Source organism: Lepisosteus oculatus, chromosome 1 (genome assembly GCF_040954835.1).
Source record: "Lepisosteus oculatus isolate fLepOcu1 chromosome 1, fLepOcu1.hap2, whole genome shotgun sequence".
Lineage (NCBI taxonomy): Eukaryota > Metazoa > Chordata > Actinopteri > Semionotiformes > Lepisosteidae > Lepisosteus > Lepisosteus oculatus.
The window spans coordinates 28,453,499-28,469,606 of NC_090696.1; the positions used below are offsets into that span (position 1 = coordinate 28,453,499).

At 37.6% G+C, this 16,108-nt stretch overlaps 1 protein-coding gene across 4 annotated transcripts in view; it reads left to right on the forward strand.

Annotated features, from left to right (window-relative positions):
* fam13a (family with sequence similarity 13 member A) overlaps positions 1–16,108 on the forward strand; it is a 100,765-nt gene that overhangs the window by 56,463 nt on the left and 28,194 nt on the right. For all 4 annotated transcript variants that reach the window (XM_015344645.2, XM_015344647.2, XM_015344646.2 and 1 more), the window contains exons 9-11: positions 5,582–5,623; positions 13,689–13,730; positions 14,143–14,322. In XM_015344645.2, coding sequence (XP_015200131.2) covers positions 5,582–5,623; positions 13,689–13,730; positions 14,143–14,322 — 264 coding nt within the window. The remainder of the gene's footprint in view (positions 1–5,581; positions 5,624–13,688; positions 13,731–14,142; positions 14,323–16,108) is intronic.

Below are 16,108 nucleotides of genomic sequence, written 5' to 3' on the forward strand. Positions count from 1 at the left end.
AATCCTGAAGTTTTATACTGTGGAGGTAACAGCCATTAGAAGGAAAAAAAGGGAAGCTCAAAGAGCTGTAAAGCAGCCATTGAAGTAGAAAAATAAGCAGAATGATTCAGCATTTGAACATGGACCTGAAACTCTGCTTTAGCAATGGTGTGTTGGATCGGATTACATTACTTATTTTTTACCTTTCTCCATGAAACAGGTATAGTTGAGTTTAATTTAATCTTTAGGGCAAAACATAACTTGGATGGCAATATATTTTACAACTTGATGTTTTTCTGATGTATTGTTAGCTTAGACCTGATGCTCATGCTTCTGAATGTCAGTTCTTAGAATGCTGATATGATTTTAATAAAGTAGCTTCACGGGAAGATGTAGATGGTTTGTATAAGTATTACATTTCAACCCAAAGTGTGGACATGGGTGTTATGGTCATGCAAGGGTTAGCATTGCTGCCTCAGAGCACTAGGGACCTGAGTTTCAGACCTGTTGTGCGCATTCTGTGAAGTTCGTGTGTTGTCCCCACCCGTGTTTCTGTGGGTTTACTCTGGGTGCTCTGGTTTCTTTCCACAAAGACATACTGATAGATGAATTAGTTTCTAGGAAAATTGTCCCAGGTGTGAGTGTGTGCATGTCTGTGTGCCCTGTGATGGATTGGCGTCTCATCAAGGGTGTACCCCGCCTTTCGCCCAGTACTTGCCAGGATAGGCTCCGACTCCTCCATGAGCCTGTACTGGATAAAGTGGTTAGAAAGGGTATACTGTAGATGGATGGATGGAAGTGTTGTGGACATGTTTCTACAATTATAGTTCTATTTTGTAAAATCGGTATGGCAATTACAGCTGCTGCCTCACACTAATTGGGTCTTCAGTTCAAATCCAGACGGGGGCTCTCATGCCCAGTACACCTAGAGGGCACTCTGCTTCTCTCCTGTTCCTAGTTTCCTGTGATTATTCATGTCTTTCTGGTGTGTCTTGTTGTGTAGCCTATTTTACGTCCTGCTTCTGCTCTGCTCCTCGCTCAGCAGCGAGGTTCGGATTTCCTGAAACCCACCTAGCACCAGGTCGCCCCACGTCCGCTACCTGAGGGCATAGGTTTCTATACGGCACTTCCTGAACAGCTGAGCCCAGGCTAACCTGCCATTCCACGGTTCATCCTTTCTGACATCCATGATACATGCAGGCTGGGTTAATTGCTGTTTCCGAACTGCCCCTTTGTGTTGTACACGTGTGCAGAGCTATAAGTTGGTGTCCCAATCAGGGCCTTCTCATGTCTTGTGTCTTTTGCTTCATGGATAGGTTGAGGGTGGTCAACTCTTAGAAATAAGCAGCTTTCTGATAATCTATGTATGAAATTGATTATGGTAAATTTACTAATAAGCAGGTTACCATATATATATATATTAATTTTAATGGTATTTATAATGTATTAGTTAATAAACTGGTTAATGTTTGTTAATTTTGTTTTTCCAAGATAAAATAATGTGGTTGTTTTTGCTTTCATAATACACCTACATTGCTGTAACATTCAATGCATTTACAGAGGCATTTACAGAAATGAGCAGTTATTGTGTACCACATTTAGAATCTTGGGTGCTTTGATATTTATGAATAATTTAAATCTGAGCTTTATATACAGTGCCTTGCGTTATCCAATCCCTTTGCTATAAATTGCTTTAACAAATCATATATTTAATGGACTCTATGTGTACATGGTTTTGGAATAAATATGACTGTCTCTGGTCCCTCAAGGGGACCTTTTCAAGGAAAGATCCAACCATGAAGACCAAGTCGCTTTCAATACACCTCAGGGATGAAGTTGTGGAAATGCACATATCAGCACAAGGGTATCAAAAATAAGACAACGCATATCTCTTTAAGCACAGTGAATGTGCTCTTTAAGAGGTACTGTAGAAGGCACCCAGAAACTGACTCGATCAGGCTGTCCATCCAAACTAAGCAGCTGGACAAGGAGGAAACCTGGTTAGGATTATCATTGTGAGGTCAGAGTGACTTTGGAAGAGCTACAGAGTGCAATGGCTTAGTCATGAGAAAATGGCACTAAGTAAAATCCATGTCACTCCACAAATTGGTATGGAACTGAACAAAAACCATCTCAAATCCGAAATACATTTCAGAAAAACTTCAGAAAAACTTTAAACATGTCAAAAGGTTTTTCTGGTCAGATGAGACAAAATGGGAACCTTTTAGTCTAAATGCACAGTGTTACATCTAGTGCGAATCAACTTCAAAGCATCACTAAGTCAGCATCATCCCTACTATGAAGCATTGTATTATGGTTACATTGTATTATAGCCACACCTGAAGAAGGCTCCATGGCCGAAACGTGGTGTTCTCTTTCTTCTTTTTTTTCAGCATGGAATAAACCTATTACTTGTTCCATTGTATTATGGTGCTATTTCGCATCAGCAGGTATTATGAAGTTTGTCAAGACACAGGGAAAAAAGCTCTAGTTTTTTTTAAATACACTGTTATAATTTTTTAGTTTTGTATTAATGCTGCATCACTGAATGTATACTACTTAAATATTATGTTTTGATCTCAACTGTAGCCAACAAAAAACTGTTTCTGCAACACCTCCACAATATCCATAAAAGGTTCCTTGGATTCCTTTTTTGTAAAGGATATTTCTGAAAACCTGTGTTATGAGACTAGGCATGGCCAAGAAAATGGACAACAGAAATGATTGTGAAACCTGAAGAGTAGTTAACATAGAAAGGACAAAATTCAGTTTCAAGCACAAGTACTGTATGACACATCATGTACTGTGTGAAGTACTGTATGGATTCACCCTCCTGGCACTGCAGCCTCTCCAAAACCTCTTCATAGACACCTAGAAAAAAAAACTAAATGGAAATTTGATATTTTTAAACAAAATGGGGGCTTATTTGAAGAAATCAACTGCTTTAAAGCAGATTGTACTGGCTGTCCTACTGATTTTATAAAAGCTAAAGATGTTGTTATGATTGGAGAAGAGATGATTCTACTCACCATTAGAGATAACTGTCGTGAGAAATTGGAAGAATCCATAGTTAGTAATGTAGACCATTCACCTTCTCACATAATGTTTGCCATCTTTGTGGTTTGTGATCTTTGTGGTTTGCTATTGAAGTTTTTGAAGCAGCAGAGTATATGTACATTATGTTTTTGATGAGGACCCAAATAAAGATTTATTGTGTGCTTTCACTGCTTAAGAGGCCTTCAGTAGAAGAATTATGAGGTTTGGGTGAGTACATGTGATACAGACTCCACTGGAAGTTCTGTGTGGAAGTACAGTATATGTACTGACAGGACAGCTGCTGTAATTGTAAAACTTCATAGCTGGAGTTAAAGAGGTGGCACCAGAATGCAAATCTACCCATTGTGTTGTTCACAATAAGATTTCTGGCTAGTTAATCATCTCCTGTGGTAAATTATATCTTGGGACTTTTAGCCAGTGAACCGGATTTTCATATGTTTAAATCGCAGTGCAACCCAATCGGTTCGATCACAAGCAGTTTCTTCCTTTATACAGGCGTTTGCTGGTTATTAAGAGAAGAGCTGCAAATATTCTCCGGCAAAGATTTTCCAAGAAGGGTCTTTCACTTCAGTGAACCCTTTTTAATCACCGGTGAGGACATTTCCAGGTTTTCAAGAAGATAAGCTCATTGCAGTGAAAATGGCAGTGGTCTTTATTAAAATCAAGACAGAATATCCAGGATTTAGCTGCCTGGCTCTGAAAAACCTGCTGTTGCTTCTAATTATTCTCTAAAGCAGGTATAGTATGTCAGTGATAACTGTTAACAGAACCAAGCTATATAACAAAAGTGGCAAACCTTTTAATGTCTCTCTACCATCAAGCCTAAAATATAACTTGCTTGTGTCATGTAAACAGACTCAGAGTTCCCTAAGATAACTATGGTTGGCAAGTTAGAAACTTTTGCATTAATAATGAACTAATAGGAATGTGGTTTTAGTAGAGAACTCTGTCAGAGTGTAAGATGCAAAGGAACGAGCAGAGGTAAATTTTCTGCTGAAATTGCTAGAAAGAAAAAAAAACCATAACATTTTTGCTGTGAAGCCTTCTTCAGGTGTGGTGAAAGTTAAATGCCAAGCATTTCATTTTATTTTATTCATCTTAACCACTGATGACCAATTGCTGAACCATTAATGAATGGTAATTGTTTGACTTATTGCAAAAATTAAATGCAAAGGAGTACTTTTAGAAATATATTTGATAAAGCTATGCAAGGAAATAAGAAATGTTTAGTGCCAATGAAGCTGCTTAATTGGTGAATACTGTAGTAAAAGTTTTGTAGGCCTTTATTATCCTATTAACTTTTCTTTTTAGGTCTTTGCAAAACATAACAGGAAAAACGTCAATGCATTTGATACAGGATTAAATGGGAATTACTCCAGTTGGAAATGAGCTTGTTGTTTTAATCTCAAAACCTTTTCATATGATTCTTTTATAAAGAGTATCTTGATCAGCATATTTCTTATTAGTGGAGAACTGTAACTATTTCACTTTATTCAGATGTTTTTTAACTTAAACTAGATAATATGCTTTTTGCTGTACTTGTTGCAAAAACATAATGTTGAAATCCACTTAATAAAATACTACCTCCATTGAGTATATATTATCTAGTGTATGAGATTCACTTTATTCTGTCACTACTTGCAGTTTTATTTATGTACTAATTATGAATATCATAGTTACAGTACAGAGCCTTATCAAGCTGTTGTATCACAATTCCTGATTATATCCGAAAAATTAAGTGACAGTTTTTATTAGTATGCACCTTCTTATTATTGGATTTATATGTTGAAAAACTTAAAAATTACTGGTTATGTTCATTGGAAATGGGGGTAGATACCAATTTTATCCGCCTCAGAGTATACCGTAACTAAAATCATATCTTAACAATATTACAAAAAATATCCTACCTCTGGCTCTGTGTTCTGAACATCTCAACATTGAGTTCAATTGCTGATGCCTCTAATCTTAAAGTACAGAGTTTTTATTTGTATTGTCCTTTAAATAATCATAATATAAAGATTTTATGGTTTGTACCCCTGATATTGATATCAAACGATTACAGCCTATACAATACAGTAAGTTCTGTTTGTTTTCTTTTACTGTTACACCCTTTAATCATAGCACAGCACTGTTTTTTATTGTTCGGCTCACATTGCAGGACAATGCATGTGCTGGTGAGTAATGAAAACCTTCAGAATGAAAGGGGTCTAATTTGGAAATTGTTGCTCTTTGTTTGCATCAGGATGTGGGAAGTTAAGCAACCTAGATAGTGAGGTTCTTTATTCTTGCCTAATTCATCATGTTTAGTTGGCACAAGTCCACTTTTTGCCACTGCCTCTGAAGTATAGTCTAAAATTGATTATTTTTAACACTAAAGAGCGTCCCCAAATGAAATGATTGAAACGTCACATAAGATTTTTACATTTTTAATGTTCCTAAAACATGCTTATATTATTGAGGTGCTATGTGTAAAAGGAGAATATCGTCAAAACCCTGTACAATACTGTTGTGCTGAATTTGAATGCTGCTAAATTTTGTATTTCAGCTCAAAAGAAGATGACAGACCGATATCTCCATTTTATATGAGGTATGTCAATAATTTGTTATACTCTTCAAAAGTATCTTACCTTAAAGGGGCACTGCTGTGCTATTTTTAGATTTTGGGGTTAGAAAGAATCAGCATCGATGAGTACATTTCAAACCACAGTGAAAGTTAAATGTGCACACTGATATGTAAAACCTCTGTTTGACAAAATAGACTAATTTTCAGGAACTCGCAGTGATTTAGAACAAGGCAACCAAACCTCCGGAGATGTGGAACGGCCTTATTACATTGTAAACAAGCCAGCTTGTGAACACGTCTCTTCTAATCAGATAGAAATATTACTCTCGATTTTGAGACTGTTTTGCCGACAAATACTGCTTGTCAACTCTTCAGATCATGCATAGTATCGTATCAATGTTCTGCATGTTTTCTGACAGGAGCATATGCTGGAATGATTAATAATAATAATAATAATAATAATTGCTTACACTTGTATAGCAAGTTTCTGGACACTCCACACAAGTAATGGGGATCCCCTCCACCAACACCACCAATGTGCAGTATCCACCTAGATGCAAGTATTTGAGTGATACAGTTCTTTATTACCACAGTAGCTCTTTAAAAATAAACTTATATGTCCTTAAAAACAAATCCCCCTTTTTTCCCCAAGATAAAAAAATGGAAATAGTCTAACAAACACTTGGTAGCTAGTAGTTGCTGTAATTGATGCATGGATCTGCTGGAGATGTTTCTTGAAAAAAGAAAGGGTAATGGCTTTAATTTCATGGCTAGGTAACTTGTTCCAGACTGAGTGCCCCATGTTGTTTGTTTTAAATGCACTTCCTCATACTTTCCAGTTGTGTTACGTGATCTTTTCTTTACCTCTGAAAATATCTGCTGTGTTGTCTTTGCCAGTGCCTTTGAAGGTTTTGAAATCTTGTATCAGGCCCCCTGGTAATCTTCTCTTTTCAAGAATAAAAAAGCTCTATTGCTTCAGCCTCAGTGTAGGACATTCCCTTAAGCCCTGGAATGTATCCGGTTGCTCTTTTCTGCACTGATGCCAGAGCAGGAATATATTTTCTATAATGTGGTGACCCAAATTGTATATAATATTCTAAATGATGCCCTACTGCTGCGTTATACAATTTGTACGTAATATAGATGGACTTAAATTCAATGCCTTTGACTATATAGCCGAGTTAAATTGGAATCTACAGTACATTGGCTTCCAGCATTTTCAAAGTAGTTCAAAGTGACATATTTGCCAATCTGTGTACAGCTTCCTTCAGTTATCGCATGGAAAAGAACAGTATTTGTTTTACACTCTAGGGCAGTACAGTGATGCAGTGGTTAGCATTGTTGCCTTGCAGCGCTGGTGCCCCGGGTTCAGTTCTCGGTTTGCTGTCTGTGTGAAGTATGTTCTCCTCGTGTTTGCATGGGTTTGCTTTAGGCCTCCATTTTCCTCCAAAGGTCCAAAGACATGCTGGTAGGCAATTGCCTTGTGGTAAAATTGGCCCTGGTGTGAGTGTTTGTGCCTGTGTGCTCTGTGAAGGCCTGCCATCCTGTCCAGGATGTATCCCGTCTCGTGCCTAGTGCTGCCACTGTATCCCTGAATTGGTTAAGCGGTAATTTAAAGTGATCTGATCATGATGTGATGTGTACACTCTGAACTACTTCTACCGAGGTATAACACATTATATGTTTTCAAATTGAACATTTGTATTTCACTTTAGCTGTTTATTTTTGCTAAGATATTAAAGAGTGGTGCAGTATTACCTGTGTTTTTGTTTCAGAATGAAGACAGAATATAGAAAGAAAATGCATCTTTGGATTAGCCAGTCTTTACAGTTCATAGTTGACATTGACATTTATCTCAAGGGGAATTCGTTTCTTTCAGCGATACAAGGGAGATTGTGAGCCTCAGGAAAAGGCTGTACACTCTGGCTTCAACATTTGCAAGTTGCCTTGGAAGCTCAGGGTCCCTTAAGGCAAGATGATTTGCTGTGCAAATTTTGGTTGAGCTGAAACATCAACACCTACATCTGTCAGACTAATGGCAAAACAATATTGTGCAAAAATAAAAGACTGTGTACAACAGAGCCAGTAAGCAGTAAAGCCAAGAAACAAAATACAGTCAAAATCAAATTCACATATTATGCTCGCATCTAGTACAACTTACATCAAAAATGCAAATGTTTCTTTTAACATTTTCATAGTACCCCCCATAGTATATCTGATTTTAGGCCATTTAAATGCTTTGACCACATAAACACCATGAAAGTTTTGAGTAAATTTAAAGTAGATTTCATACTGAAAGTAAAGAAAACATTCTGGCAATTGAGCTTTTCTGTGCACATAATGATAGAAGACTCCAAAGCCAATTGCTTTTTTTTACTTTTTCAGTGTAGAAGTAAGCTTTGTTACATATTTTCTTTTTAAAACTTGATATCTTGGCAAAGGTGCAAAACTAAAGGCGTTCTATATTCATTGTGATAACATACTTTGTATGTTCATCTATGCACTCTAGATTGCTATGTCCTGTTCTTCTGAAACCTGCTGTTAAACAAAAAGCTGCCTACCCTCTCTTTGTCACATACACACTTCTAACCCAGCGGAAGGTCAGTAACCTTTGGTTCAGGGGGGATGGGAAGAAATCGCCACAAGTATAACAGGCCAAACACAACAGCAGTCTGTTCTCATTTGTAAGTTGCCGATGGAAATCCTGCTTCCAATGGTCCAGTATTTACAAGTTAAAACATACTGTAGTTTACATCCGAAGCACCAATTTATTAGCTCTCTGTAAAACAGCGTTTTAAAAATGCAATCCATTGCAAAAAGTGACTATGATTCAGTCGGTAAAACCCCATATTATTGTTGCAGTCAAAATTCAAGATTCAAAAGTAGTTTTGCATAGTTGGTTTCTATGATTTTAGCAGAACTGACAGGAGCGACGAGGTATTATTCTTTTATATTTTTAAGCAGTGTTTTGCTTCTAAAAACATGATGAAGAATCAAGTGGCAGGAGGGAACAGTTTGTGGAGTTACACTGTGATCCAAACATTTGGCCATTTCACAGTTACACAGCTGTGCAGAACAACCCAAGTGAGTGTACCACATTACTTTCCGTAGAAGATTTTTCTTAAAATATATTTTGTTAAATATTGAGATGTGAGTTCATATTGTAGATGTATGATTCTGCAACATCTGACGTTTAAGTTTGGTATTATTATTTAGATTAATATTCACCAACACTTAAAATATGTCAGAGGGCACTCGTCTGATTAAACAGGACCCTGCAACTTATAAGTGAGGTAAATACTTTTGATGTTGAGTTCAGTTTTATGCAAGGCAGTGTTAATCTTACATTCTATAGGGGTAATACCAGCAGCGAGTCGGTATCTGCTTATTGAGGACCTTGTCTGGTTACTGGCCTGACCACTGATGAGTAAAACCAATTTATTAATTTACAGTATGTATCTTTTTCAAGATTAGAATTTTATAGACTATATACAGTATTTAGTTTGGAATCCGTCTATCCATCCATTTTCTAATCTTCCTTTAATTCAGTCAAAGGGGAGCCAGAGCCTATCCTGCCAAGTAAGGCAGGACACACCCTGGATGGGACGCCAGTCCATCACAGGGCACACACCCAGGGCCCATTTTCCAAGAAGCCAACTAACCCACCAGTATGTTTTTGAACTGTTCACCTGTAGGAAACTCATATATAATCACAGAGGGAACATAAAAACTCCAGATAGATAGCATCCCAGGTCTGGATGTGAACCCAGGGCCTCAGTGTGGCGAGGAAGCAATACTAAACACTGCACCACTGTGTCACACTAGTTTGGAATATATTTGTTTCTTATTCTTTTTAGGTAAAAATAAAAAGTTAGTAACTGTGCTTTGAAACTTGAAACCACATGTTAAATACATTTGAGATATGGGCAACACAGTAGAGTGTAGTGGTAGTGCTGTTGTTTCCTGCACCCTCCCAGAGGGGCTGGTTAGGTTAACCAATATCCCTAGATTGTACAGTATTGTACATAAGGTCAATAGGAATTTTTTAATTGTATACAGGTGTTAATACTTGGAAATGTTTGATGAGATCCAGTCCCTGTACACTTCAGAAATTGTTCTGTGGCAGAGGTTTCATTTTCTAAAGGTTATTTATTATATGGCCTTGTTATTCTGTCCCTGTACTGTATGTTTTCTGAATGTAGGATTCCAATGCACTGCATTTGTCATTTCTTTGGTAGTGGTTTAGTTCTTTTTTTCCAGCAACCAGTTTTCCTTACCTCACACTTAGTACTGTATGTCAAACTCAGCAATGTTAGGGAAGGTGTCCTGAGGGTTGTTTACCAGAGGGTAAAAGAATGATAATCCTGTTTGCAGTTTCTTCTTGATACATCAAGAGAGAGGTCTGGAAATTTGCCACATAACTTCTGAGAGCACAGGATATGATCGTACCAAGCTGATCTTGCTCTGAGTAACTTCATTTGCAACATGCAGATTGCAGTTGTGGAATAGGTACAGAAAGTTCTGCTCACTGCACACTCTGCTCTGTCACTAGAGTACACTCTTGTGATTACAGGAGCCTGTTTTGTGACACTTTGGTACCCTAAGCTCTGAGTTTAATGTACACATATCTGTTTATAGTTTAAGTAAAGAACAAATTCTGTCTATACAATAATTATTTTAACTTGAACTTGAACTTTATTGCCAAATGTAACCAGTACATGTACTGGTACAATGGAATTCTTACTTACAGAAAGTCTCTCGATTGTTAAAACAAGGGCAAAGACAATGCATCAAGACAATATACAAACAAACAGTAGACAATGTACAAGTAAACAGTAAGCAGTTTGAATGTAAACAATGCAGACATGTAAACAATGACTGGAGATGTGCAATAAATAAATAAGAAATCATAATGAGGTAGATAGTATAGGTGTGGTCCGAGGGGCATGTTCGCCAATCGCACTGCTTGTGGATAAAGGCTATTGAGGAATCTGGTGGTAAGTGTCCGTATGCTCTTGTATCTCTTGCTTGAGAGCAGTGGGGTGAAGAGCTCATGCCCGGGGTGGTAACTGTCCTCTGTGATGGCCAGAATTCTACCTTGGCAGCAGTCCTCTTGTGATTATGAAAAAGATACATACTGTAAATTAATAAATAGAGCTGGTTATTCTTGGTGAGACCACAGCCGATGACCTTCTGGGCCATATTGACCATTCTCTGCAGTGCCTTTCTTTCTCGAGAAGAGGTGTTCCTGTACCACACGGTGATCCTGTTGGTGAGGATGCTCTTGATGGTGCAGCGGTAGAAGTTCACCACCACAGGTACTGGCATCCCCCATCGCTTGAGGAAGCTCAAGAAATAAAGGTGCTGCTGAGCCTTCTTCAAGATAGAGTCAGTGTTCACAGTCCAGGTTAGATCTTTAGAAATGTGAATTCCCAACCTAAAGCTGGTGACTGTTTCCACTTCCGTTCTATCAATACTGAGTGGGCTGTGAGTGTGTGGCCTGTGTCTCCGAAAGTCCACTATAAGCTCTTTCGCTTTATTTATGTTCAAGTCGAGGTTATTGCTGTGTAGTTAAGGAAGGTATTGAGAGCTTGTATCTGGATAACCATGTCTTCTATAGCAGACAACATTAAGGCAAGAACGATCAGATTTGCGTTGAGTTTGTCAGTGATCCCTTCACTGGTTCTGCAAACAGGTGTAAGGTATTGCTTAGTCCAGGGATGATTGAACTTGGTTGCAATGAAATAAGCAAGTGTTTTTTTGTGTTATTTGTGACAGGAACCCCAGACTTTTTTCACTTTTTTACCTTGAAATAACTGAAGGACATTTCAGAGAAAGAGTAGCAAATTAAAAATTGACCATTGTATGTATCTCATTATTTTTTATATTAATGTAATGCTTTGAGATTTACAATATGGGCACCAATGTCAGCATGTTTAATAATAACATTATTCAATTTCAACATAAATAGTCTAGGCTGTTTGTAGTGGCTAAACAGGCTAAACAGGAACACAGGAGAGACCATCACTGATTTCTGTGTCTGTACAGGAGCTGTAAAACTCTGATCCAGTTGGAGCAGTACAGTGTGGAAAACTATTTTTCAGAATACTACCAGTGAATCAGGACCTTAAATCATGGGTGCCCAAGTTTTCTTCAGACGTATCAGAATCAGCAAAGTTAATAATTAAAGAAATTATGAGTTTGTGTTGTTCAGTCATTAGTGTTTCATTAAGTACCTCTATGATCTTTCCTTTTGCCAAACCTACTTTAATTATTATCCACCCCTCCTATCCATCCATTTTCTAACCACTTCAGGGTCTTGGGGGAGCCAGAGACTACCTCGACAAACACTTAACTTATAATACAAATTATAAATAATCTGAGTATTCTAAATTAGAATCTGTCTGTTTTTTTCATGGCAGTTTTGCTCTTGATTTGTATGCAAGAGAAATTTGACCATACTAAATTTAGTTAATTGGCCAATTTGTGTTACCGGATGCATTTTGGCTAGAACCTGTGAGGTGTGATTCTGAGGTGAATTTTCAGAACAGAATGATGGTCAGGCAGTCAGCATGTTTTAAACTGAAACCCCACTTCAACACATCACATTTATTAAGCTAAAATGATACCTCCTATGTTTCGAATTAATTGGTGAAAGGGTTTTATTTTCTCAAGAGCAGTTCAGGATATGTATCGACAAAAGAACAAGTGGCTTTTAGGCTGCTGTCCTGTTTGAAAAAGGAACCCTGTTTGCTGTATTGTATTTGTTGTGTCATCGTGATGATACCTACCAAGTTGGAGTTAATTGACCAAACCAACATTTTTATAGAAGAGTTACTAGAGTTACAGGCCATGCTTCACCAAACATGTAATGACCTTCTGTGGGTGTAGAAACTTTTCAGATGGAAACATTACAAAGCTTTGGTTGTAGCTGAAGTCTGCCAAGTTTAATTTAAATTGTTGCAGCAATTCAGAAGAACGGGTAATTGAAAGGGGGTTTGAATGCACAGCTCAGACCTCTATCTTTGGTGATTCAACCGGACCTGAATTTGTGTAATAAATTTAATGGTTTATCTGTCACACTTTAGGTCTTTGAACATAAGTACTTTCAAAGTGGGAAGGAAACAATTTACAGTCACAACTAGCTTCCACTGCCTTGTTGGAAAAATAGTAAGCTGTGTTAAAATGAACTGAGTATTTAAAAAAATAGCATTTGAGTGCTTTGAGTACAATACTGGTAAAACCAGGATCTGGGATTTTATGTCTAAAGCAAGGTTTGACTCTACATTCCATTTCTTTGCTAAAAAAGCCAAACATTGGTAGGGATGCAGCCTAATGTGTCTTGTGGTGCTGACAATCTGCTTTAAAGAACTTTAAATAATTTTATATACCAGAGCAGTCAGCACAGGAGCATGTCTGCTGCATCTGACTGGAATCATTGCTTTTTATGCAAATAAAAACACAAGGGTGCCTGGATGTACAGTAATTAGTATTCAAGAGGAGTGCAGTATGTTGCTCTTGGAGGCGATCGGATCGGGGAGAACATTTGTAAAGTTACATTGCCCTTCTCTTCTTTCTGTGGAGAAATGGCTTTTTTTTCCTCAGAGCAAAACTGCCAACAACTTTATTGTGCAGCACCTTTACATTGCCCATGGAGACACAGTGAGGAGGAAAACAGCTGCACTGCCACTTACAGCTCCCAGATAGATTGATACAGAGAGGAAGAGCCAAACTGAAATTCTCGGCTACGTCTAAGCATTCTGCTTTTCCAATTCTCCTATATTGTGTTTGAACTGTGTGTGTTAGTGGGGTGCAGTGTAAGGTTAGCACTGTGAATCATGGGAAACTCTCCGTTACATGTTTTGGAGAGCCTCAGAACAGAAGAATGAGGCAGTGATGATCCCATCACACGGTTTCCTGAGGAGTAATTGCTGCTGACAGCGAGCTCAATCTAATCCAACATGTGGATTCGGTTAGCTGGCTTTGTATAGGACATCAGGAAACTCTGAGTGATGGGATGTTTTCTGCAGTTGCTGTCTAAGCTTCCAGTTGTCAAATAAATTAGTATTGTCTCTGCTTTTCTTTTCAGTGCCCAAGTGTCCTCTGTTAACAGCAAACCTGGCTCTGAAGAGTAAGCGGACTTGCATTTCAAATTAATAAAATTGAGAATTCCTTAATTTTCTATTTGCTAAATATCTGATATCTGCTAATTTTGTTTTTACAGTCTTATGAATTGCAAAAATCTTAAATTTAACACAGTGAAAGCAGTATTTGGTGTGAAAGAGTTTAGTATATGCTTTTATTAGACAAGATATATTCTAAATAATAGCATGTTTGAAGCTTATATAATGTCTGTTGAAAAACATTACAGAAGTAACGTGTTTTGTCTGTTTGCACGTTTTGTAAAATGAAACAGTGGATTTTTAAAAAACACATTTCCACAAACTAAACCCTTTAGTGTTGCTCTGTGACTTAGTTGACAATTTATTGTTTCAGATTTACCAGTCACAGCAGCCTCCTGAAAAATAACCCTCTGTTTTCAGCCTTCTGGAAAAGACTATCAGGTCAGCAGTGGAGCAGCACCTCTTTGATATGCATGGGAGTGGAGGTCAAAGTTCAGAGGACTCTGAATCAGGGCTGTCCTCCACCTCCACAGCAGTGACGGCCAGGCAGAGACGCCGCCATCAGAAGGAACAGGATGAAGTGTGGAAACACAAAGACACGTAAGACCACTTACTATGAGAGCCTCTTCTGTGTTTCAGAGAAGAAGAGCCTGCTTAGAGCTGAACTCCCTTGACTCCAGATATGTCCTTAAATACAGTAGTTAGCCTGCACTATACAGAAGAGCCCAGTCACATGAAAAAAACTGCATTTCCAAGCAAAATCATTTTTTACTTTTACCATTGTTTTTCAGTGTCTGTGGTGTGCATTCACTGTTACATTGTACAGCCTTGTTTCTGATTATCCTCCATTCAAATGCTAATCAATTCTATGGTTTTCTTCATACAAAACTAAACAAAAAAAATACATACAAGTATTATTATAAATGTCCTATTATACACAGTATAGTAGATAGCAGTATTAAAATTAATCGTTTACACAGAACAGCGTAGCAAACCACTTTTCTGGATTACTCATGGATTCCCATGTTGAAATGTGGTTTTGCTTTGCAGCGTTGTTGATTTATGTCATCACAGCAAAAAAACATAGTTTTGCATTTAGAACTGAACTTTTTGTTTGAATACTGTCCTGTATGAAGATGTGTGTGAAATAATGTAGTTGATGGAAGCAGCAGATTGGGAAAAAGTGCAAATGTCAGTATTTAGCTGAGGACAGTGTAATTGTGCAAGTTGAAAAGGAAAACAACTAGGTCAAAATCATTTTTAAGAAATTCTCTTTTAGTTTATGTACACCTCTTTTGCAAAACATACAATTCTGAATGCAGCTTATGCTTAACTCAATTATCCAGTGAATTTCCAAACACCGATAAAATAATTCATTTTGTTTATTTACATTCTGTTTTCTAATGTCCTAAAAAACTGCTTACAGTAAGGCTGTTGCAGACTAATTTCTTATTTTGAGGTTCATGTACAGTATGTGTTATTGACTACTTTGTTCCCCAAACAAAGTGAATTCTGTAGCTAGATAACTGATCTTTTAAGAAATTACATTATTAAAACTGGATTTTGAACAGGTTATGATGTGATGAGACGAGATTGCAAGGCAAGTAGCAGTTGTAGTGTTAATTTTAATACTGTTTTGCAGTGGTCTCCAAGCCTGGTCCAGGAGAGCTTTTAAAACTTGAAAGCATTTAGAGATCATTTATAATAAAACTCTAACTGCCTTTCAGGTCTCAACCACCATAATTTGTTTAATTAAGCCAGTCATATGCTTAATTGATCCCTCACAAATGTTCCCAGTTGTTAGAAATAAGTAATTTAGGGCAACCTATAACAGTTAATGGATTGTGGTTTCAGGACCAGAGTTGGAGACCCTTAATGTTATTTGCAGTACGCTATACTGTATATAAACTGTTTTTAATATATAAAAACACATACTAGTTGTGGCAGATCCCCCTTACCTGGTAGCATGGAGTACCTGTACTCATGAACCTCTTGTTAAATGTTACCTGCACCATATTTGCTTAAACCTTTAATAAATCTGGAAAGCCGTGAAACCAGGACAGAGGGAGACCGACCCTGGTGTTAAACTTGCCTGCATCTTGCCTCATTGAATTCACCTGTAGTCCTAACTTTTAACTGATGAGAAAGCTGTGCTGCCCTTCTCCCCTCTAATCTCAACCTACACAGAAAGCCCTGTTTTTCCCTCTTAACCTACTGGTGCTTCTCCCTTTTAAACTGCAAGAAATATGATCCTACTCCCTGCTCTAAATGTTACCCTTAAATTAGTCTAATTACCTGACTAAGCGATTAGACATTAAGGCCTGTCTAATGAGTCTTTTTATTAGGAGAATGGTAAAAAGCCACAGCAGATCTGACTCTCTTCGCC